General features: G+C 38.8%; 1 protein-coding gene across 5 annotated transcripts in view; it reads right to left on the bottom strand.

Moving 5' to 3' along the window:
• The window catches only part of LIN28B (lin-28 homolog B), a gene marked incomplete at its 5' end in the record, with an annotated part of 84,768 nt that overhangs the window by 18,837 nt on the left and 42,580 nt on the right, over positions 1-23,351 (bottom strand). For all 5 annotated transcript variants that reach the window (XM_083858118.1, XM_083858116.1, XM_083858119.1 and 2 more), the window contains one exon: positions 18,741-18,925. In XM_083858118.1, coding sequence (XP_083714244.1) covers positions 18,741-18,925 — 185 coding nt within the window. The remainder of the gene's footprint in view (positions 1-18,740; positions 18,926-23,351) is intronic.

The following is a 23,351-nucleotide window of genomic DNA, read 5'->3' on the forward strand; positions in this document are numbered from 1 at the left end:
GCAACATTAACTTCTTCTGTATGACATACAAACACTCTGTAATTGGTGCATGTGGTAAAATCAGAAGGAAAGAGCATGGTTTCTCGTACTGTATGTGAAGTTTATGTTATTTTTTTCCTTGTCATGAAGAAGGCAGGCTATAATTTTAGGAAATTTAAGTTCCCAAGTGAAACTCTGAAATTGTAACACCCTTCAGATAACATGATTGATGTGAAATAGCAGAACACTAGAACAGGAAATGCTAGTTTTAGTACATATCTCCAATTGTCTTTACATCGTTCACAGCACTCCAAACTAATGCAACAGAAGCAGAAAAAAAATTAAACAGATTGTTTAGTGGAAGCTGGCAGGGAAGGAAGAACTGTGATGACACCACACGCTGACTCCTCCAAACCTACTGCTTGCATTTTGCAAGTTTTGAGGAGCAGCTGCTGAAAGGCAGGAACGGAACTGAGAAATGACCACTGCATACATACTAGGATGCCAGACTAGGGAATTAAGGCTGAGCACTGCAGATTTTAAAGGCTGTTCTCCAGCCCCACAGGGATGTCAGGCTGAGGAATGCTGCTTACCTTCCCAGTCAGCTGCCAACTTTCTGGCACTATACAGTTTCAGAGACAAGTTAACGGTGTGGTGGCACCAAGTAATCTAAAATAGGTACAATTGCTTTTCGCATCCTGTTTTCATTCCCTGCCCAGGAAAACCACAAGCTGCAGCCCCCTAAAAAGGACAGACCATCGCTCTTGTGGGGAGCCGTGTGCAGTGGGATCTACTGGCAGCCTGACAGAGCAAGCTCAAATAGAAAAGACCTTGCCTAGGACACTCCCCAAACCCTCTGCGAGGTCTTGCTGATGCCTAATTATACCTCTGGCCTTTTGGAGGCCAAACCTAACTCCCCGCTGGGTTTTGTGTTCCTGACACTTTCCTCCCATGAACCCCGCTGGCTCTTAAATCACCACCTGCCACCAGTGAGGGCAGACTTCCTATCGCTCCTACTGCAGAGGCCAAAAAGCTGCCGCCAGCAGGGAATGTCTCCGCCACGTTGAGCAGAGAGCACAACACGTTTCATGCCGAGCTGCCCGTAGGGTTTCTCACTCCAGATAAACCCAGCGAACACGGAGCTGTAACCGAGAGGCGTCCCCTGCTCTGTCACCTCTCTATCCGTTTGCTGCTCAGTACCTTTTTTTTTTTCAGGATTAGTTTTTTCTCGGTTATGCTCTCTGAACTGGCTCTCTGAGGAATTAGATCGGCACCGGCGACCCTGCAGGCAGAGGACCACAAGGCTGGCTGTGAGTGCAGGGGGGCCACGGCAGCTGCCCAGCCGCAGTAATTTGAAACTGCACCCTGGCAGAGACCTGGCTTCAGAGTCAGGAGCAGCATCCCTTTCTTTTAAAGTCACAGTTCCCCTTCAGGAAAAAATAATAAATAGGGATTCAATCTGTTAACGCAGTCCAGAATCTTGGAGATTCCCATTACAATTGAAGCTTGTACAGTGCAGTGCAGAAAAATCAACAGGTAAAAAACCCTGTATGTTTTATACTTAAAGAAGCATTGCTTTCTGAAATTTATGTTATTTCCACTTAATGGTGCCTCTCTAGCAGTTTTGGCTGAATAATTTTGCTGCAATTGTTGGGGAGAGTTCTGGCAAACTTAGATCAGACATAATTAAACACCAGCTGTGTGTCCCCAAGGAATGTCAACGTGATGAGGAGAGTCCCAAAACCCAGCTATGCATTAATGGACACAGGCATGAGATACAGAACCAGTGGATGACAGTTTACTCTCTAGATATTCCATATATATGATTTGCAAGTACATATAAAGGAAAAAGAAATCTCAGGATGTTCAGTGCCTACATTGACAATAACCTAGATGTACTCAATTTACTGTATGCTTAAGAACACTTATCGATGCAAGAAATTTTAAGTTAACTCCCAAATCTGAAGGGATCTGTCTTGAATACCTCTGAGAAATGGTATGGCCTAGGGTTGGGCCAAGGCCACCTGTGTAGCTTCCCCATTTTTGTCTTTCTTTCAGAGAGGCTCTTTTCCCTTGTGGAAAGAGACTGCAGCACACACAGAATTACCTTACTGGCACATTCTGCCAAATAGGTCTCTAGGGCTGTGTCTATTACAGTATCATCAGGAGAACTCTCCTGGCCACATTGCTTGAGCATCTCAGCAGTCTCAGCCTGTGTTTGCAGTGTCATGAGTGCTGTCTGTCTAAAAACCAAGAGGGGAAATTTTACAAGTGCCTGTCTTGTCACAGAGCCCATCCCCACCCAGGTGGAAGCACCCTGGGACTCCAGTCACAGCACACCTGCAGGGAACCTGGTTCTCAGCACCAAACCACTGCCTCACTAGATTTCATTGCAGCCACAGCTGTGCCACACTTTCATTTGCACTGGCTTTCACAGCTACTGTACACCCCCCTACACAGTGTCTGGGGCTCCTGGGTTGCTACAAGGGGATGAGCCCCCAGCCTGCCCCAGCAAAGAGCTGTACCCCAGAGTCCTGGCCAGCCATGCACCCTGGACCACTAATGCAAAGCGCTCAGTTACAACCTGTGCTGTTCTCTCTCTTGATCAGCCTGCAGCAGACCCATGTTTGGTACTCCCCTTCCTCTGAATTATGTGAAATATACACTTTAAATAAGCTTCTCTGCCTTTCTGCGAGAGAAATGGGGGTGAATGGAAAGTGAGCACTACAAATGGCCTGGTTTGAGGCAGAAGCATCTGAAGACCTGTCTACAAGCACTGGAAGTCATCAGTTCATAGAAGACATCAGATCAGAAGCAGCCCTGCCTCCATCAGTCATGAAGGGGTGAACACTGCTCATCCTCCACTTCTCTTTATTCAGTCAGCCCCAGTCCCACAAACTACCTACTTCATACTCAGTAACCCCTTTTACCACATTTCCTTCCCATCTCCAGTTCTTCACGCCCCCACCTTCACTTCCATCCTGATTCTGCTCCTAGTAGGCACCTTTAGCATTTACCTACTGATTTAGCCTTTACACACTGATTGGAATGAACCATTTCAGAGGTCACAGCTGGCTACTTCAAGGAAATAAGGATTTTTAAACTAAAAAACTTGAACTATCATTTAACAAAGCAGTTCTTTTTTTTTAAAAAAAACAGATTTGTTTGCATTAATTAATGATAATAATAGTAATAATAATAAACAAACACATCGCTGTGGAATCTTTTTTTCTTTGACTAAGCGAGAAGCTGCTTGAATAAAACATTTCCAAGCTAAATGAAAATGGATTTATATGCCACACACAAACTGTAGAACTCTACAATGTAACAAAATATGCAAGCTTAAGCAAATTTACCACCTGCTACCATAGCAAGGGAACATGGTGGTATCCTGTTCACAACACAGCATCTCATTATTGCAGTCGGATGTTTCACTACAGTGATTAGTGTACATAGAGTGTCACAATTAATTTCAGTACTAACACCACCTTCATATAGATTTTGACTTACAGTCTCAACCAGAATCTGTAATTCAAGATTTTTTGCAGGTTTTTGGAAACTCTCAACTGACCTTTGTACATAGGTGAGACTGTAGATGATAAAAGGTCATGTGACATTTTTACTTCTGGTGTTACCTCACCTAATGAGTGTGAGTTAACACAGCTACACTATTATAGTTTCATTTTGTCTAATACCCAATAACTTATTATCTTTCTTTTGGCACCCACTTTTTTCATTGCAACTGAGGTAACCTTTCATAAATCTATTGTATATACTGTATGTGTGTACGACACCTTTAATATTTTTTTTTTTTCCTCTTGACAATTGAAGTCAATCTTCTATAAAACGCATCTTAACATTCCACTGGTGTAAAGACTTACTCTGACAAAGTCAAAAGCTTTCAGATTTGACTAATTTGTATTTTATGCAAGAATTAAGCAAAAAATGTGGGTCATGAAGAAAATTTATATATAACATCTTAGATTTATCACTATGTACTTCCAAAGATTTTATGGATAGTTATCACCTAATAACTGATGAGATACCTGAGGTATCTCATAGACATTCATGTTCTCCTGGCAGCTGGAAACAACTTCAACCACTACTTAGAAACAAAACCAACATGCTTTTTTTTTCTGGCTTCTCATTCAAATCAGCAGCTAGAAACAGATGAGGAACACAAACCTCAATAGTCCTTAAAAAAAAAAAAAAGGCCACCAATAATCCAGTTTTCTAAAATCTTTTGAACTCAACTGCATTTCTACAAAAGGTGTTTTCTGATATGTTCTTATTTTGAAAAGGAGGAGGGCAGTGCAGGCTAAACCCTAGAAAGCAAAGCAGAAGTAATAATCTCTTTAAGGCTGTTCATACTAAGGAAGTGACTCAGCTGAGGAAAATTACAGAGTCCATTTGGAGACACTGATTCCAAGAGCACCAGGGTCTGCAGTCAGGAATCTGGCACAGCTGCAATGCCAGAAATTTCAACCTTCGCAAACATGTAAGCCTGAAAAATACTATTTGCAGTAATTCTAAACAGTTTTGTCTATCTCAACAGCATTTTTTGTTGTGAAAAGATGTGAGGGCACTGAGGATATACTCTCTAGCAATTTCTCAAAAAGACCAAGCAAAAACAAAGCAGGGTTTCATCATAAGTAAGTCAAATTAATTTCCACGTCATTCAAAAATTGCATTATAACTTCTTTGTGTTTTGAGTAACCCTTCCACAAACTCAGCAAGCGGTCTCCTCTGCCCCATAAGCTATTGCACATAAAACTTGGAGGCAGGTCTTAGCACAATTAGAATTAATGCCACAATTACTAAGGGATGAAAAACCTCCAGCACCTTCAGAGTGTGCACTAGAGTAGTTTTCAATCTGCAGATCTCGGGAAGATATATATTAGTTTTAAAGAGTGGGCAAAAGATATTAAGAAAAGCAGGCTTGTGGACAGGGTGTTTGAATCATCAAACATCCTGAAACAAGAGGCTACAAACATCCATCAAAAATCCCATGGAGCAAGCCTTCCAGATCAAAAAATGTGTATGTATCACTACTTGCTAATAATTCAAATAGCCAAGAATCACAATCATTACTGTAATAAAAAACTACAGTGATTTTAAGTATTATATGGACTAAGGAGGATTGGATTGAAGTGTTTACTGGTAAGCATACAGAACAGAAGGAAGGTATAGAAATGGCTCAGGCAAACAAAGTTATCTTCAGTCATTTCAGGCACGCTATCTTTATAGCTAACATTTTTTTCTTTACTAATTAGCAAATCCTCTGTTCCTTCCCAAGGATTCACGAGTTACCACAAGTGGGTAACCAAAAACATTCTGTAAAACAGAATTAGCTTTCCAACCACTGATTATTTTCCCACAGAGAGTGCTGACAAGCAGGAATCCCAAAATGGCTGATCAGAAGCCACCCCATTTTATCCCAAGAACTCAGGGAACAGCTCTCCAAGATTACAATAACCTTCAGGGTTGGTTCTGCCCCTTCAAATGCTCTGTGATTCTCAGTGCCTGTGGCACTCCTAGGGATGCAGGCCACAGCCAGTTGTGGCAGTAGCAGCGAGGATGCAGGACACATCCAGGAATGGCAGTGCCTCCAGGATGGTGCAGCACAGCCAGCCTGGCCACCCCTGCAGCTGGCAGAGCTTCTCCAGCTAACCCAGTGAAATGGCAGCAAGAAAACAAAGCAGTGCCTGCATCTCTGGGAACAGTCCACGGGCTGCTGTAGTCCACAACAGCTTCTCCTGCTTTCCCTCCATGAAAGAACAAAAAATTATGGTGATAAGTTTGTTCTATTTTCCCTCAGGTGCAAATCAGGGCTAAAAGCTGCAAAAAAGAAGGTTTTCACAGTTAGAGGAATGAGTTTGTAAAGTTATAGGCTTGCAAAGGGGTTTAAATCTCATACTCTTCATTATCCAAAGAACAATAAAAACATGTGGCGGTTACATTGAGGTTTAGAGATAGCCTAAACTCTGCTTGAGTGTAACTGTATTATAGTACTTTAATTTAATTAGCAGCCATACCTATAGGAGAAGCACCGTAATCCATATACTGGTTAGTCAGAGCCTGAGCTGAGAAGTACCTGGAACTTTTGTTTTCTTTCCTGCTAGGTAGGTTTGCATGCTGAAACACTAGTCTGGCTTTTGCCTATGACACTGAAACCACTTTCATTTGCACTTTAAACAAGCAAAAAGAAAATGTGATTGCTTACACAAATCCTTGAACTTGCATAATTGTTCAGATGTGGGAAGGTGTCTTCTTCTAGATAATAACATTTTTTTAAATCAATGCACAGATGAAAGATGAAGTTGTCACTCTTCTAAAAACACACACTAATGAATTTTGAACTATGTCAGACAAGAACAAAGAGACAATGGTGTCTTTTCTTGTAAGTCAATTTATAATCTGTAAAAGAACATGTCTTGGTCACACATTTGTATGGGAAAGGAATTCACATTTCAAAAACTGAAACACGGAGAGATGCTTACAAATGATTTTAAGCATCGGAGTCAGAAAATCTTAATATGGGAATAACTTTTCCCCTGTACTGAGAGCACCTGTATTCTCCAACAACAGCAAGGAGTCTTCAGCAGACTCCAAGCAAGTTTCAGGTTCCACAACACTTACTATTGCTGTTTTTAAGCAATACAGCTAATTAAATGTACACAGACTATATGAGCAAATCCTGAATTATCATCTAAAAATGTTGCACAAAAGCATTTAGAATACATTATATGTAGTGCATTTATACTGAAAAGGCATTATGTTTCCCCAATAAAAAAAATTCTTTAGTGGTTATGTTCTCAAATAATATAAATTGCTTGCATCAACAAACACAGTACAATTAGCTTGTTACCCTTAAACTGAGTTTAAAATAAGCAAATTGTTTGATGACTTTGATGTTTTCCACCCAAAATGTGCTGGCTAATTTTTCCATTCCAGTTCCCATTCCAATCTTTTAACTGCCTTAATCTCCTGCCCTCAGATGTTGACCTCCTAAGAACGGAGGTCATAGGTTAGCACAGACAGACCTCAAAAGATCTGGACTATCAATTCATGCCTGAAAGATTTCTCTTCCACAAAAGAACTACTAAAAAAGCAAATTCCAAAATCCAACTCCACAGGCTGCACAAAATGTAAACTTGTTGATAAGTTGCATTCATAAATATTCTAAAAAGATTGGATCTAAACAGCCTGAATTAATTTCAGTAGGATACAAGAATAAACCAATGGCACAGACATGGAATAATGACTGAACTTCAAAGATAAAAAAGGAAAGCTCTAGACAGGGGAGAATTAAGAGTCGGCATCTTTAACCACAGATATGTATGTTTTAAGTGTTTCTAATCTCTACATTTGAAAGTACCATTTTTCCACACCAGGCATTTTTAAACATGATTTGTTTTCTTGTGAAAGAAAGGGTGAAAATATGAGATTAGCTGACTCAGAAAATGAAACAGCACCAGTTAATACAAATTTTAGCGATTATTAGTGAGGCTGCTACCTCATTTTCTTGCAATAATCAACCATACAACAGATTCCTTGCTCCTTGTTTGGTCAATGAGCAGATAGCTCTCATTAAAAAAATGCCAGATGTTTCTTTTCTATGTATAAGAGAAATGTATAAAATTGTAAAGGAGAAAGATAACTTCAGGAGGCTCCAGGGAGTTAGAAATGAGAGATACTAAGAAAGAACCATTTGATAAAATTATTTCTGGGATCCAAGTAAAATCTGTTTGCTACACAATGAACATAAGGACAAAAATTCTAGAATTTCTCACTAGTGAAGTGAGTAATGATATTCCCACATTTAATAACATAAAATCACATTGAATTATTTACCAAATAAATTAAATGCACTCTTAGGATTATTTTTTTACTTAGAAAACTAAAGTGCTTACACATTTTAACTAATTATTAAAAGGAGGTATAGACACATATTTCTAACAATTATTATTGGACCAGCTAACTGTGATTCTTTAAAAAATATACCAAAACATAAGAACTTGAAAAAATTAGTCTGATAAACAGGAAAGGAGAGATTTTGCATTTACTCACTAGAAAGAAGTGATTTATAAAAGCTAGGGAGAAAGAATGTAAATGAAACAAAACCTTTAAAAAGGCAAATTAATAGGCTTACATGTGAGCTACATACAACTTCTAATCCTATTGCAACTATTGATGGAAGAAGTAACACTGCATAATTCTGTAGTGCAACTCATCTCAGGCAGACACTGACACACTCTATTGTTTTGTTTTACAGTATTAGTTTAGCACAACAAAAAGGTGAAGATACTAATTTTAAACACTGAATTCAGAAATTGAATTTGAAACACTGAATTATTTCAGCTTTTTATACTGGTGAGAATATATATTCATTTATTATTAAAAGAAATCAAAGCATTCTCGTTAAACTTTGATGCAAAGGCTGTTGCAACATTAATTGAGCAGTCTGTAGTTTGCTGTTGTTTGCAGAGCTGTCTAAAGTAAATTAAATGTTTACCATTTGAACTGTCCAACAGCTAAAAGGGTAAAACTCCAAGTGACTTCTAGAGTAGAGGCAGCCATTCAACACAAGGCCAGTACAATTTAAATAAATTTTTGTATTTTCAGCTATTCTTTGTAACAGCTCTAGTGCCAGGAGACTCAACATTGTAAGATTATAAATTAATAGAGATCAAAGAAAAGAAATTGTTTAGCTCACTCCCATATTTCACAGTGAACTTTCACAACTCCTTCCTCCTTAACCATTCCACTGTTACTGAGCAAACCCAGCTCCCTCTTCCCAATAAATAATGCCAAACTTAGCTCGCTATTCTTCCAGCTTGGCCACAGCACCTTTGCTCTCACTTGCGCAGTGTTCCGCTACCTCCCTGAAACTCTCTTCATCCTCATCCTACACTAGTACATCCCCCAACTAGTGAGGGGAGTATGCAGGCTAATTTCTACAAATCCCATTATCTATCAATTCAGTATTTGAAAGAGAGGGAAACATTTTACACTGCAGCAACACCCTGTGAACTCACATTTGAGTTCTCCTATAGGGCCTTTTCTCATTTGCTGCATGAAATACAAGTCATTGTATCCTTCTTTCTTTGCCTACTGAATTCAACACTTGAACTCACCACTAAATCCAGCTAAATGGAGAACACAAAAAATACTGATTTTGGGGCTCTCACTAAGATCTCTTCATGCATTACAAACATTAACTACTTTGCAATGTTGCTACAAAATTGTGTGGTTTATTTGGTCTCAGAGAAATGCACAGGATTCTGGAGCACAAGAAAAAAAAGCCAAAATAATTTTCCAGAGGAACACTCGTCTAAGTGCCCAGTTTGAAATACCAGCGCCCATGGAGCACTTACTGTTTTATAGCAGCTGATACATTTAAGGCAAAGCTCAAATTGAGCAACTGTGAGGGCTGTATTTGGTCGTTCTGCAAAACAAACTCCAGATGTGTTATGTGTGTCACTAGGTGAACAGGGAACACACAATAAGCAGAATATTGCAGAAAGTCCCATTTCAGGTCAACCCTCCCAGATGCACTAGCATCACCATGGTTGTTGCAAGGCTGAAGAGCAGGAACTCACAAACCACCTATGCTTCAGCTCTCTGTGCTTTAGCTCTTGACTTGCAGCAATCTTTCAAAATGGAGGAAAATTCAGTTGAGTCCCTGATTGTGCCTATGGGGAGATTCAGGTTTTTCTGTAGTCCCTGGAGAGTGGCAGAGCCACCAGCATTGAGATAACCATTTGGAGCCTTGGAAAGGATCTGGGCTTCTCATATTGACACTCTTTTCAATGGTCTGTTCGCCTTTCCCTAAGTCCTTTCTCATTCCCCTCCTTCCTCATCTTCTCTGGGTTTGTTTCCCTGTTCCTGCTTCTTCCTAATCTTCACCCTACCTTTTTATTCTTGAAATACCTTCCTATGACCCTGCCTGAGGGGTCATCGACACAACAGGAACATTTCTATTTGAGCTCCACTGTCTCTTCACTGAGCAGCTTGTTATAACCAGAAGAAGCAACTGCAAAGTCCCACTCAGTCCTGCTACTTCTGGATGGAGGATGCCACATTGCTGTGCAGGGGTGGCTTCAACTGGTATGTTTTTCCTGAAATAAGCCTCCCTTTCCTTGTGTAAAAATGCCCTTAAAGACCTATGACTTCTTTCAGGACACAGCCTGTGTGTCATTACCTGCTGGATAACTGCTCTAGCACAGAGCACTTTGGGGGTGGGGGATGCACAGTGGGAAGAGCAGCATCGTGCCTGCACCACCACTACGGAGATGACTACCTCAGTGACACATTCCTCTTATATAATGAGCTGCTGAGCTTCTTGGCAAAATAAGATATTGAAGTAAATTCACATTTTAAATTATTCATATTTAAGTAGGTTTGATCTTTAAGTGTCAAGGACAGAAACATGAAGCCACAGCTAATAAAAGAAACAGCTGTAGCAATTTGGAATTACATTACCACATAGTCTTTATTAATTTGAAGCTAAAGGGCTCCAGAACTTTTATTCCTTCTAAAAAGCATCATATTAATCCACAGTGGTAAATCAGAGAAAATGTTTCAGGGATATCTGATTTAGCAGATATAATTCACTTTTCTCCAGCTTTCAAGTTTTTGATATATTTTTCAACAGGCCAAACTATATGACAATTACATTCCACCATTATAATCTGTTCTCAGTGTTGTATATATATTTATTACATGTTTTGAGTATGTTTGCTAGGTGATGCTACAGTGCAACATATATTAAAAAAAAAAAAGCAAAGCAAGGTAATGCATTTGTTTTCCTAAAATAGAAGATTTGGGGTTTTAATTATTTAATTACACTGAATATTTTTGTCAGAAAATACAGCACAGGCAGTCCTCACCTTTTTAAAAAGTAGCTTATCCTGTGAGCAGGTCTGTTACCTGTTCATTGACAGCTATAGCATGTCACATGAGCAGAAAGCAGCACAGTATCAACTTAAAACACAAATTTTCACAACTGGGAAAATATCTTTAAATAATGCTCTGTTCCCTGCTGTTTTCAAAGCACAAGATTTACGTTTACTGATTTGGCCTGAACATGCTTACACTTTTTTGTTTATTTTTGTCTACTTGGAAATAGTATAGTAGTAAGAAATTAAACACTGAGAAACAAATTTAAATTAAAGATGAAGATGCCAGTTATATTAAGAAGATTTTTTAGAAACAGAATAATTTTTTAAAAAATTATTTACTGAGATACTTTTAACACATACTCTTTTGGATTTATGCATAAAGTCTGTTAAATTGAGCAAAGTTCTCAATTCTTTTTTGCTTCTAAATTCCTTCTGGTACGTGTAATCATTAGTACAGGTAAGAATACAGTGGGATCATTAGGTATATCAGTGCAGGCAAAGGCCTGAACATATGCTGAGAGTTTACCCCTTGATGAAAGAGAGTGGAATAGTCAGAAAACATGAGGCCTAGAGAAGACATCCGATTAAAGAAAAATATTCTGCATTCCAAAAACAGTGTATGTACTTAAGAAACCCATCTGCTGTGCAGGGACAGCTTTACTCTACATGAGGCTGCATAAGAACGACACCTTCCTACTCACTCATCTGTTCCTGGTATGCTTTCAGAATTGAATCAACTTACTTTAGCATCAAATTTGGATTTCTTATTATAAACACTGCGAAAAATTTGGGGCCTCTCTCTTCTTAACTATACATGCATACAAACAGACACCAAAAAGTTTTTCCAGGTTCTATTCTGTTCTTAATACAAAAGCCTGCAATGATGAAAAACACACTTGGATATTACTTAGTGGTATTATGGCTACCAGGTTCCAGGACCTTCCCTTGGCACAGGTATTTGCATTTACTTGAAGCACATGAAAAGCCCCACCAGAAGACACATAATGGAAAGGCAGCACATATTTTTGCATGTTTTGATGATTTGTAGGCCTAAGTGCAAAGCCCAATTCCTGCTTGGACTCAAGTGAGCAGGCTAAAACACTGCATGGTCATGCAAGTTCACCAGCAATGGAGGATCTGAAAAGAGATCTTACTTTAAGTGGCCTTGTGATAAATTTGGTAGTTAAATTGTCTGAAACCAAAAAACGGCCCTTCAAATGAATGAGGAATTGCTTGTATAGCCAGCACATTACAGTGTGCCAAGGTATCCCAAAATACCTAACTGACTTTGGATCAAATTAAGCTTTGTAGCCTGCATCTAAGTATAGACACTTGGCTTTGCAAATCTAACCGTGTTCTCTCCATTTAAAATTTTGAATGGGATTTCTTCTATGCCTTCTGAAAGACAAAACTTTATATTCAAATATTAGAGATGCTGTTATGCACAGCTGTAACCATTTCTACACTTTTCCCCAACACACAAGCACCGATCTTTCAGCTCTGCATCCTGGTTCCTGACTGTTTGAGCTACAGAATTATGGAAGAGAAATCTAGTATATTTTGAGAAAGGCAGCTCCCAGTGCTGTATGCTGGATCTGGGGGTAGAAGCCAGCCTAGCCATGGCTTGCTGTCTTCCAAGAGGTGAGGTTTTCCTGCTTCTGCTCTCACTCTGGAGCACTTACCCATAGTTCTCTCAGGCACTTCAGGAAGACTGGTTTAGTCACACTCTGTGCCACAGAAGAAATCATGACACATGGTGTGTGGTCCCTAGATATTGGGAGCTATGCACACTAGGCAGCGGCAGTAGTTTTCTCTTTTCTCCCTTAAGCCACTTTCTTTTCATTTTTTTTAATACCAAAAATACTTGTTCTTGAAGATGTGATTCTGCTCTTGTCAGACTGGACACACCAAGTCCTGGAAGCACACTGTGTGTTTGTTATGCAGGAGGGTGGTGACTGCTGACCTCCCTTTAAACACAGATGGATGGTGTAGATTTTAACAGGAGCTGTCTAATGAATATATGGGTTTTTTTCTCTAATCAGTATTCTGCTGTTTCTGTTACAAGCAGTTCATGCCAGTGGCTTATTATGGCACAGTCAGCAAATATCAATCCTAAAATTATGTAAGAAAGCATAACTCCATAAGAGTGGTGTTTATCCCCATTCTAGCCTATTGCTTAAACATGCAAATTGTTAACTCTGTAAAACTCTGCACAAATAATACTAAGCTTTGCTTGAGGATACAAAAGGAAGTTGCATCCAGCAAATTCAGGTACTTAACACTTCATCTAATTGTCTTTTGCAGATTAGTTGCCAATACTGAAGGAACGCTTAAACCACTACTGCCAGAGACAGAAAGTTATACCTTCCTATTTTTTACAGTTTCTCCTTAAATATAGGCCCTTGTTGGAAAGATGATGGTTGGCCAAAGGGACCTAATTTCATACAGCAATTTTCACATAAGAGAACAAAATTATGGCCGTCTTTCAATTCTATGTTTAAAAGGTTGTCTCAGAGATCACTGGGAAGAGCAACTGAATACCCAACAAAATCATTTTGATGCAGGAAAAGAGTAAATAGTCAAGAAAATGCCCTATGCTTGAAAAATGGGAAAAGCCAGAATGAAAATTGGAATGAAGAGATTCTTGCCATCTAAGACCAGGTGAAAGGGAGTCAGGGAGGAGGTGTTCATGTAGGTGATCCAACTGCTGAAACACCGTCCTCAAGTAAGGTCCTTTTGCAAGGCTGTATTTCTAAGAAACTAATGTAGACCATGCAATTTTTGCATTACTTATGTGTCAGCTTCCTCTTTAGAAAATGGCAGAACTGTGAATGCAATCTATATTGAAGAGGAGTAGGAAAATTTCACCGTTTGACAGTAACATGCTGACACCATTTTGTGCCAAAGGCTACAACTCCCTGGACTTGTCATCCATTTCCCTGGTTGGGTGACTCAGTTTGCCTGTTCCCTATTTCACTCTGGAGCTGTTCAGGATCTGCCCGGAGCAGGTCCCTGGGGCTGGCCAAGTGGATGTATCCCCTCTGTGGACAGTGACAACCAGCCTGCCCTTGCTCACTCTCAGGAGAAGAGACTGGCAGGCTTTCTCCACCCATCTGCTAAGCATGGGTCTTATGTGCTTCTGCCATGTTGGTACCAGCTCAGGGCTCTCCTCCCCAGCCCATACTACTCCCGTTATTCATATCTCCTACACAAAAGTTTGCTCCATTCCAGCCCTAGGAGGCTTTTCTGTGAAAGTTAGATCATACACTTGAGTGTGGTTCAATCAGTAGAGATGGAATTGATATAATATCAATTGATATAATATCAATATCTGAAGTAACTTAGTATCATGTAACTTAGTGTCATGTAACTTTGCTGTCCTAACTAGCTCTCCAGTTAACTTTAATTCAAATGTCCTCCGTGGCAGGCCACCATGTGTCATCCCTTCCTGCATCACACCAGCTGAGTGGCTGTTTGTGCAGATCACGAGCTTTTAAAGAAGACCTTTAAGATTTTCTTAATATAGTCTCACTTCAGATCATCCACAGAATGTCTTCAGATATTAAAACCATTTTCTGTCTGACTCAGACACAAAGTAGTTTTAAATGACAGTTCATCAGGGGAGAATTATATTATTTAATTACAACCTCCCTCTTCCCTAAGTGGCTGTATTTCCACCCTGTGGGTGGTTTAGAACTATGTTTTCTTTGTTTGAAAATTATGGTTTTGGTCATATTCAAGAGTCACTGGTGAACATAATTTATAACATCCTGACACAAAAACACTTCTTTTCTAATTGTTCCTCCTTCATATTTATCTGCATTGGAAAAAAAGTTTTCGAAGTGTTATATCCATGCTGCAGTACTCATTATTGTTTAGCCAACTGAGCTACAAATACATGGCTGTTTCACCAGCCATATCCCAGGGTGTAATTCAGCATCACTATTTATCCACTGGCAATGGTTCATTGAGCTCCATCATTTTAAGCAGCTCCTAAATCCCTTCCTCACCGTTTACCTGCAGGGCTGCACTATAAACGAAGCCAGTGAAATGTTTCATGTCAACCTCCAATCTCACAATATAGTGCTTATTTATTACATGTTTAAATCTAAATCACTTACTGACATAGGTCACCCGTAGTAAAAAGCTTCCCTGCCACAAGCGTGATGTTAGCAGAAGGTATCAGAGGACTGAAATGACATAAATTAGAACTGGGAGATGGAGTTATTATCTTAATTATTTTCCTTGTTTCTTTTTCTTGCTTTATTTTATTACTTCCATTTTGGTATAAAGATTTCAACCCCAAAAAAGGGAAGAAAAAAAAAAAAAAAAAAAAAAAAAAAAAAAAAAAAAAAAAAAAGCTGTCAACTTTCCCATCTCCCCAAAACACTCCACATGAAGCAAGTGCCAGGCTAAACAAACACAGCATAACAGACACTCTGCTGAAACTATCCAAGTTTGAGCCTCTAGCAGGAATATTTAGAGATACTGGGTAATAACTCTAGCTCCCAAAGATAACTCTAGCTTCCAGTCCTGTGAGCATCATGCACCTTTATTAATATTGTCCCAAAGGTCTGTGGATCAAATTATTTAAATGTACACTGCATTAAAGAATATTCTCCCATCTATATAAATAATTACAACTCATACAATAGTCCTTTACCTAGTTTTATTTTAGGTGACAGAAACACTGGGAGTGCTTAATAAAAAAATAAAAAGAAAGTAGTGTAATTTTTTCCTTCATCCCTTTTTCCTCTCAACTTTACACTGAGATGGTGGGTTAGGTTCTGATTTCATTTGCTCTACTCTAAATCACAGACTTGCCTACAAGTTACTAAGTACTTGATTATATGTGATTTCAGAGTACTTTATCTTTTCTGCATCAGATCCCCATGGTCATTCCTAGAGAGCAGCATAGCATACTTTTGTGTCAGCTCACTGCCAAAGCAAAGCACACTGTTTGGCATATGTTAAGGGCTCCTACAAAGCAAGCTGTGGCTGGTAACAATGCAACTCTTCACAAATTCATCCCCTTGCTTGGGCAGGTAGGAAGAGACCAGCCTCTCCTCTGTGCATCTCTGCCATAAAGCACCTCTTCTGAACCCAGAACTTGTCAGATGAAAATCCCAGCTGAGCTTCATTTAGAAACCTCCTCTCTAGCCCAGATTTCTCTAAATACTGTGAAAAAGTACATACATGTACTGCAATAGATTAAAGTAAGGTCTGAGAACCTGAAGCCTGCAGGCTGCTTGGAGCCACAGCTTCATTCCACATGGACCACAAATCTTCCCTTCCTCACATGTGTGTGTGCACCAACACACTGACTGAGAAAAAATGACCAAGTGGCCAATGCCACTGGCAATAATTACAAAGAATTCCCACTTATTTTATAAAACTAATGTGGCCCACAGTGATGCCAATGGGGAAGTATTATCACAGCAAGGTCCCCACAGTAACAACACTGCAAATTATAGCAACCATTGCAGAGATCCTCACAAAATCCACCAACATCGGTAGCCTCAGTGTCATGACTTTTTTTCCTCCCTGTCTGCACATATGGCTGTTTTTCCCTTTTTTCTCCCCCCATCTTTGCTATCTCTAGCTCTTCTCAGTAATTAGAGTAACAATCTATTCAAATGGGATCCAGACAAAAAGATGCACTGAGGCTGGGCTCTCACACTCTTACATTGGTAACATAAAATGAGATGAACACAAGAAGTTGGAATTAGCTTTCATAAATGGAGGCAGTTCTCACAGTACAACAGCAATCTTCAAGAAACTTTTCACTAGACATGTTGGAGGTGTACCTTTTTTATTGTCTAGGCATTCAAAACTAATTTTCCTTCAAGCAAAGATACTGCTTTTCACTGAGTGATAATGTCAATGCTACTTCAAACATTTCAAATTTCAGCCTTTTTTGGTGTCTTATGACTTAAGTGTAAGAATTCTGAGACAGAAGTGGGTAGATGTTTTTGCCCACATTTTCACATTCAAATTAATTCAAATTAATTTTGAATTTTCCCTTTTTTTAAAGGCAAGTGAACATTAGAGAGTACACTGTCTCATAGATCAGCCTCCCCGCACTGTTTTTTCAGGGTATATCTGTTCAATTTTTTCTATGCTTCAGCTATGAAGAAACATGACTGAAAGCAGACTTCATCTCAGTTCATTTTAGAGACTTGTATGGGAAGCATCTACAGGATTGGAGCTAGGATCCCTTTGTAGTCCCTGAAGAGGAAGAGCAGTAAGCCAAGACTCAACCCTAGCATTTCAGATGCTTCCCTAGGATGAGATGAATTGCACTTGGAAAGTACTGTTTCCCCCTGCATCTACTACACTGGGTAGTGTAGACTGTTCAAATCCCTGACTCTTTCAATATGTAGTCTTCCCTGACTGCTTACAACTAGTCCATTTAAATTTCAAGGTTTTTGAAGCAAGGACTGTCTTCCTTCATATACATGTGCAACAAATAGGTCAATAGGACCATACCAGCATGACTGTGGCGCGTTTATTTGCTGCCAAGGTATGACACATCAAGGACAGTGGTAATACTAATTAAAATTCATGGAAAAACCCAATGATTTAAATAAGAATAATAGCGAAAGCCTAGTGAGAAATAACAAACAAACAAACAAAACAAACCCAGCCATTGTATGCAACATGACTCTAAAAGGCCAGATATGGAGAGCAATCAAAAAGAAATCCTTGTCCAGCTTACAAAGTATGTCCTTGTTGTGGTTATGGACTCTGATCTGTTACACCATCAATACATTTTGTTTATGGCCTTTAGCTTTTACAAAGAAGGTGAAAGAGGGACAAATATCATGTTGTCTCCAGTCCTTAACTAAAAAAATTAAAAAGAAAAAGAGGGGAGACAAAGAAAAGGGCCTTTTATAGAGGTTAAGACAAGTGGAGTTCATCTGTAGCTAGTAAAGATTTCTGATCCCAAATTTCTCAAACCTGGGCTACACTGCCTTTCCAAGTAACCCTATCTTTCCCAAGCTACTCTTTGCTTCAGAATGTGCAATAGAAGAGAGCCATCACCTCTCAGTCATGCCATATATTAAATACTGCAGGCAAAACCTGGCTGTTTAGATGTTCTTCCTAGGATCCTCACAAAATATGTATTTCCCTTGACCTCAGTCATTTTAGCTACTGGGCTGGACAACAGCATGAGGAAAAAAGGGTGAATTCACCTAAACAAACAAGGTGCAGGTGGCTTTGTAGTGAAGAGGATTCAGAATTTCTTCAAGCCATTAGAAGTAGAAAATAAAGTGCAACAATGCAGTGCAAGTCAGACTGCTGCACATGTGCAGAGAGAAGTGCAGCAATCAAAATTAACTAAAATTTGTAAAGTATTATTACAACAGTCTCTCAGACCACCAGGAATTAAAACCTTTGAAAACACCTTATACTCTGTTGACTAAGTAAAAATATAATTAATCAAATTATATACATCTCAACCCTTACTGAAGCACCTACATTTTTTACTGATGCAGTTGAAAACCCCTCTGCAAATGATAGTCTGTTTAGCATGCACAATTCTCACCTAAACATGACGTTATTTTACCTGTATTCAGACTGACCTTTCCCTCCAGTCTGAGCAATATCTTCAGAATAATATTATATTCCTTTGCAGGCTCCCTCTAATTTAATAAAACCTTCTCAAGTAAAACTAATCAGTGAGTGATTGATGTAGTTGTATAGATACGGCTTTAATTAAATTACTAAGCTACATATAAAAACCAAATTTGCATAGAAGGATTTCCCTTCACAAACAAATAAATGCTGAAAACACAATTTCAGGAAAAAACTTGCAAAGAAAAAAAAAGGGGAATAGCAAAGTAAGGTAATTACCTATCTCCCTTTGGTTTTCTTTTTTGTACTGTCTTCCCTTTGGGTCGTCTTTCACTTCCTAAACAGGGGCTCCCACCAGGGCCTGTTACCCGTATTGATTCAAGGCCTTTGGAAGATTTCTTAAAAGTAAATTCCACAGGTTCTCCTTCTTTTAGGCTTCTAAATCCGTCCATGTAAAGCTTGCTCTGTAAATAGGAAAAACACTCTTGGTTACCATTGCCTTAAAAACAGTATTTACATTTATAATCAACAGGACAAATTACCCCATTTACCATCCTACAACACACACATGTTGAGTAACAGTTTCCTCTGCGTGAACTGTAGCAGATGATATTACAAATTATAGTCCTGGATACACTGAAAACCCCATCCAACACCAAACAAGTAAAAAGAATCTATTTTCAGCATCAGCAAAACTGAAATAACATTTTCCTTTTCCATCTATAGCATTCATAGATGAAGCACAAGAAATGCTGTATTCTCAAAATCCCCAAAAATTCTTAACAAGTCTCAGGAAGTGAAAAGGTCTGGAAAGAGAGCAAATGTTCACTTCAGAGCAAATTAATTTATGATCAAAGTTTTAATAATTTGCATTCTTTATATCTGAGACATGGATCTGCTGAATCAAAGATACAGCAAGAATGAGAGACACGAGGAAGGCACTCTGAACAAAGTCTGATGACATGGGCAATTCAAATATCCCAAGTGAGATGGTGAATTTCTGTTGACTACACCAAAAATCTTATCTACCTAGCATGATTTATGTATGGGTTTGTATTTTCATTCACAGAAAAGGAAATTTTCATCATCAGGGCAAGTGAAATAAATACTGATAAATACTTTAATATTACACTGACGTAGAAAAATCTTGGACAAGCTGAAGTCAACAGAAGCTTACCACTGATTCTGATACAATGAAAATTTTCATCACGATTCCAAACAAATTACGTACAATTAAGTAAGTAAGCATTCCAGGACAAATCTGATTAATCAAACTATTAAATAAAATGATCATCGAGTTAAATGACAGGGAGGCTTTGGGGTGGTGGAGATAAAGTGGTAACAGTACACTTTTACCTTAGAAATTACACAATACGTGAATGAGATCAGTTGGACTCACAGAGAGTATTACAAAATACCTCAATTTACACACATTTAGAGGTCTTTCAGGAGAGTTATAACACATTTTCTTCCATTGTTTGTTAATTCCTCAGAGGAAATAGAAAAAAATGTATTCTGACTGATTCTTAATCCATTCTTTAGCATTTACTTGGCTGAACCATGGAGTCAAGAAGGAAATCTTCACTGCAGGTGCCATCCCAAATCAGTCACATGCCAGAAAAAGCCAAGTGACACTCAACTCGCATCTGTTACTCGACAAGTGCAACCAGGAAGATGTACAAATCAGATGGCAACCCCTGACATGGGCTCCCTGTAACCATTCCTGGGAGGGCTGCAGCACCAAGACACTGTTTTAGCAGAGCACAAGAACTGACACTTACACAGTTCATAGTCAGCACACAAATAGGGAGTTGGTTTCTTCACAAGGATGCACAGAGAACAGGACCCAGAGCAAGAGCAGTTCCCCCTGAGCTGCTACAGAGCAAACTAGCTTCAGACACAAAGAGAAATTGCTCATTATAAAAAGAATTAAGCAGAGTAGCCCAAAGTAATAGTTCCCTTTGCTGGAAATAGTTAATACTCATCTTACCAAGACACTGAATAACCCAATCCAAGGCCCTGCTTTCAGCAAGATGCTCAATCATATAAAAAAAGAGGACTCTTCCAGCCTAAGCTTTCCTGTGATTCTGATATCCTAACCCAGTGCTGGTAAGACTGAAGAACGGGATTACAATTTCTGGTTCTGCAGCAGAGCTACTTTGGGGGACCTGTGTCACTTCTAACTGTTTTTCTGAAGAGGCATGCCACTGCAAAGTCTATTTTTCACAGCACTAATAGACTAAATTATAAATTATAAAATAATTTTGAATATTTATTTTAATGGAATCATGTGAAAGCACCTATGCCTCAGCTTCCTGAAACCCCAAGTTCTCAGGGTACCCAGCACAAGACACTACCACTACTGGTCTGACTGAGTGGCTCAGACACTTACAATTTTTCCAGTAGCCAAAGTAACCAAGAACACAGCTTCACTCATTAGGACAAAGGCTGGTTTTACTTATCCAGTTATACTAGACTTAGCTCTTCCACCAAATGTTTTAACAGTGTGAAACGTGAGACAAAATGCTGATTTTATAGGCTAGGGGTTGAACATTATTTAAAAGCTGAGGGAATAGCATGGGAGGGCCATGGGACACATGAAAGAAGAAATGTATAATATCTGTTCCCTGAATCATTACCTTGGCTTTTTTTAAAAGTGAAAATTTAAGGCATGAAAAAATAAAAATGCTAATGTTCTTACTAATGCAACTGGAGGACAGTAACTGTACATAAACCAATGAAACAAGCCACCCAGGAAGGCAGTAATATTTCAAGCAAGCCCTCCACTTTGAAATGTCTGTATAGTGATAAGGGGATCTTTGTCACAATGAAGAAACATCCAAGTTCAGAATATGCCCAAAGAAGACATCACCGCTCCTCAACTGAAACAACAGACACTGCCTGTGGCATGAGTCCATCTTTAGGTCCATCCACATCTCTTCAGTGGCCACCAGGGAAATCTTGATGAAAGGAAAGAACTAAACAATGTGTATTCTGTCCCCAAAATAAGAACACAGTTGAATGTTCCAAAACTAGACAATCAGCACAACACAGATGGGTGCTAATCACAAGGGAACCTCAAAGGCATAAGCTCCTGTTTTCCTGCAATGCTGAACACAGCATGGATGCTTGTCAACTTGTTTAATTACAACTTAATGAAAATACAGTTAAGTCTCAGTAAGAGTTTGCATTTTTTCCTGAGTTTCGCTACTATTAAAGAAAATGACAAAAGGTTAACATCTGATTCACACAACATTGTCTTCTACTTTACCTCAAAATAAATACTTGCTTAAAACATAATTTAAAGCAGGACATTATTAGTATTCTAAAATGTTTTTATTTATCTCATTTACTGTTAGCAACAGAACTTGATTTCTAAACAAAGCACTCTATTTACAAGAGATTTTTAAACATATTTAAAAGCCTAAGTACAGCAACAGTAATGTTTTCAGGAATCATGTTATGTAGGTGTACTTTTCTGCTTTTTTTGAGCACTTTTAACAACAACAAAAAGTTGAAAAAAACCCACTTTAAATGAATTGCACAGTTCTCTCCTTGAATAGATCTCAACAGCTTTTCAATATTAGAGATGGATTTGGTGCTGTCTGACTTACTGTGCAAATGTATAGCTCATGGTGACATTCTCTGAGGGTGTAGTAACAATTCAAAGCCATTGTGAAGAAATGGCATTTGGAAACCAGCAAAACAAATCTAAAACCTGAATCCCTCTTAACGTGTCTAAAGAGTTGGACAAAAAAATGTCTGTAAAGTCGATAATATAATGTTGAGAGACCTAGCTCAGTATTTTCCTCACATTACTTAAACAAATAAAACTGACACAATTAAAAGCAGCCAGAGTTTCAAGTCAGTGAACCATTTCTAGAGCCCTGAATGGGGTGTATGGGCACACTGCCAACAAACAAAGAGAAAAACTTAAAAGCAACCTGCTTTTCCTCGTTTCTCTCTTTCAGCTGTCAGAGACTTTAGTGTTATTTTACCAGCAGTCAATACACTGGTTTCAGACTGGAGCTTTTTTTCCTATTTTTTAATTTGACAGGACCATTTATGGTTTTTTGTTTGTTTGTTTTTTGTTTGTTTGATTGCTTTGGTTTTTTTTAATAGATATCCTAATGTAAAATCTCACACATCTCTGTTACAAGCAATGGCTTGGTCCAAAATGCTGGCAATCTTGTAGTAGCATTGACAACAGCAAATACGAATAGAAAACTCCATGATCGCAAGTTCCTGGAAAGCATTTCCTACTACTTTTCCAAACAAAAATCAAAACTTAACAAGTATGAACTGTATTAGCAAAATGGTCCCCAAAGAAATGCACCAATTCCTGGGCAGTGTCAGGGAGTGCTCACAGCTTTCACCAGGCTCTACAAAAGAAAGGAAGTTTGGAATTAAGGATCATTACAGGGGCCCGATTGCCTCAGATATGTGTGCATTACTTTTAGTAAGTGTGAGGACTAAATGCCTCATCACAACTTTCCCATTTCTAGTCAGGGCTGTGAACAACCACTGTTGCAGACATTAAATCCTTTAAAGGGACAAGGGAAAAACGTTATTTGGTGGCATTCTGCTTATGTAGTTTATTTTCTGTATCTCTCATTTCTGCCCCTTTTTATCAAGTGATTGATTGATTGCTCAGTACAATGACCAGATGCCACCAGTATGCTGAGTTTCCCAAAGTAAGAAAACTGTTTTCCCTCCAAAATTATCCACAATTAAATCCAGACATGAAGGAAAGCATATTCTAAAGCCCAAGCACAATAAAGATTTTAAGAAAATCTCTCCAAAACAACCTCATATAGTTCCATCAGGAGCCATCAACCTTTGAGAAAAGCAAGGGTACACAGTGAGAGGACTCAGAAGTAAAACAATTTA

Source organism: Zosterops lateralis (assembly GCF_965231275.1).
Source record: "Zosterops lateralis genome assembly, chromosome: 3".
NCBI lineage: Eukaryota > Metazoa > Chordata > Aves > Passeriformes > Zosteropidae > Zosterops > Zosterops lateralis.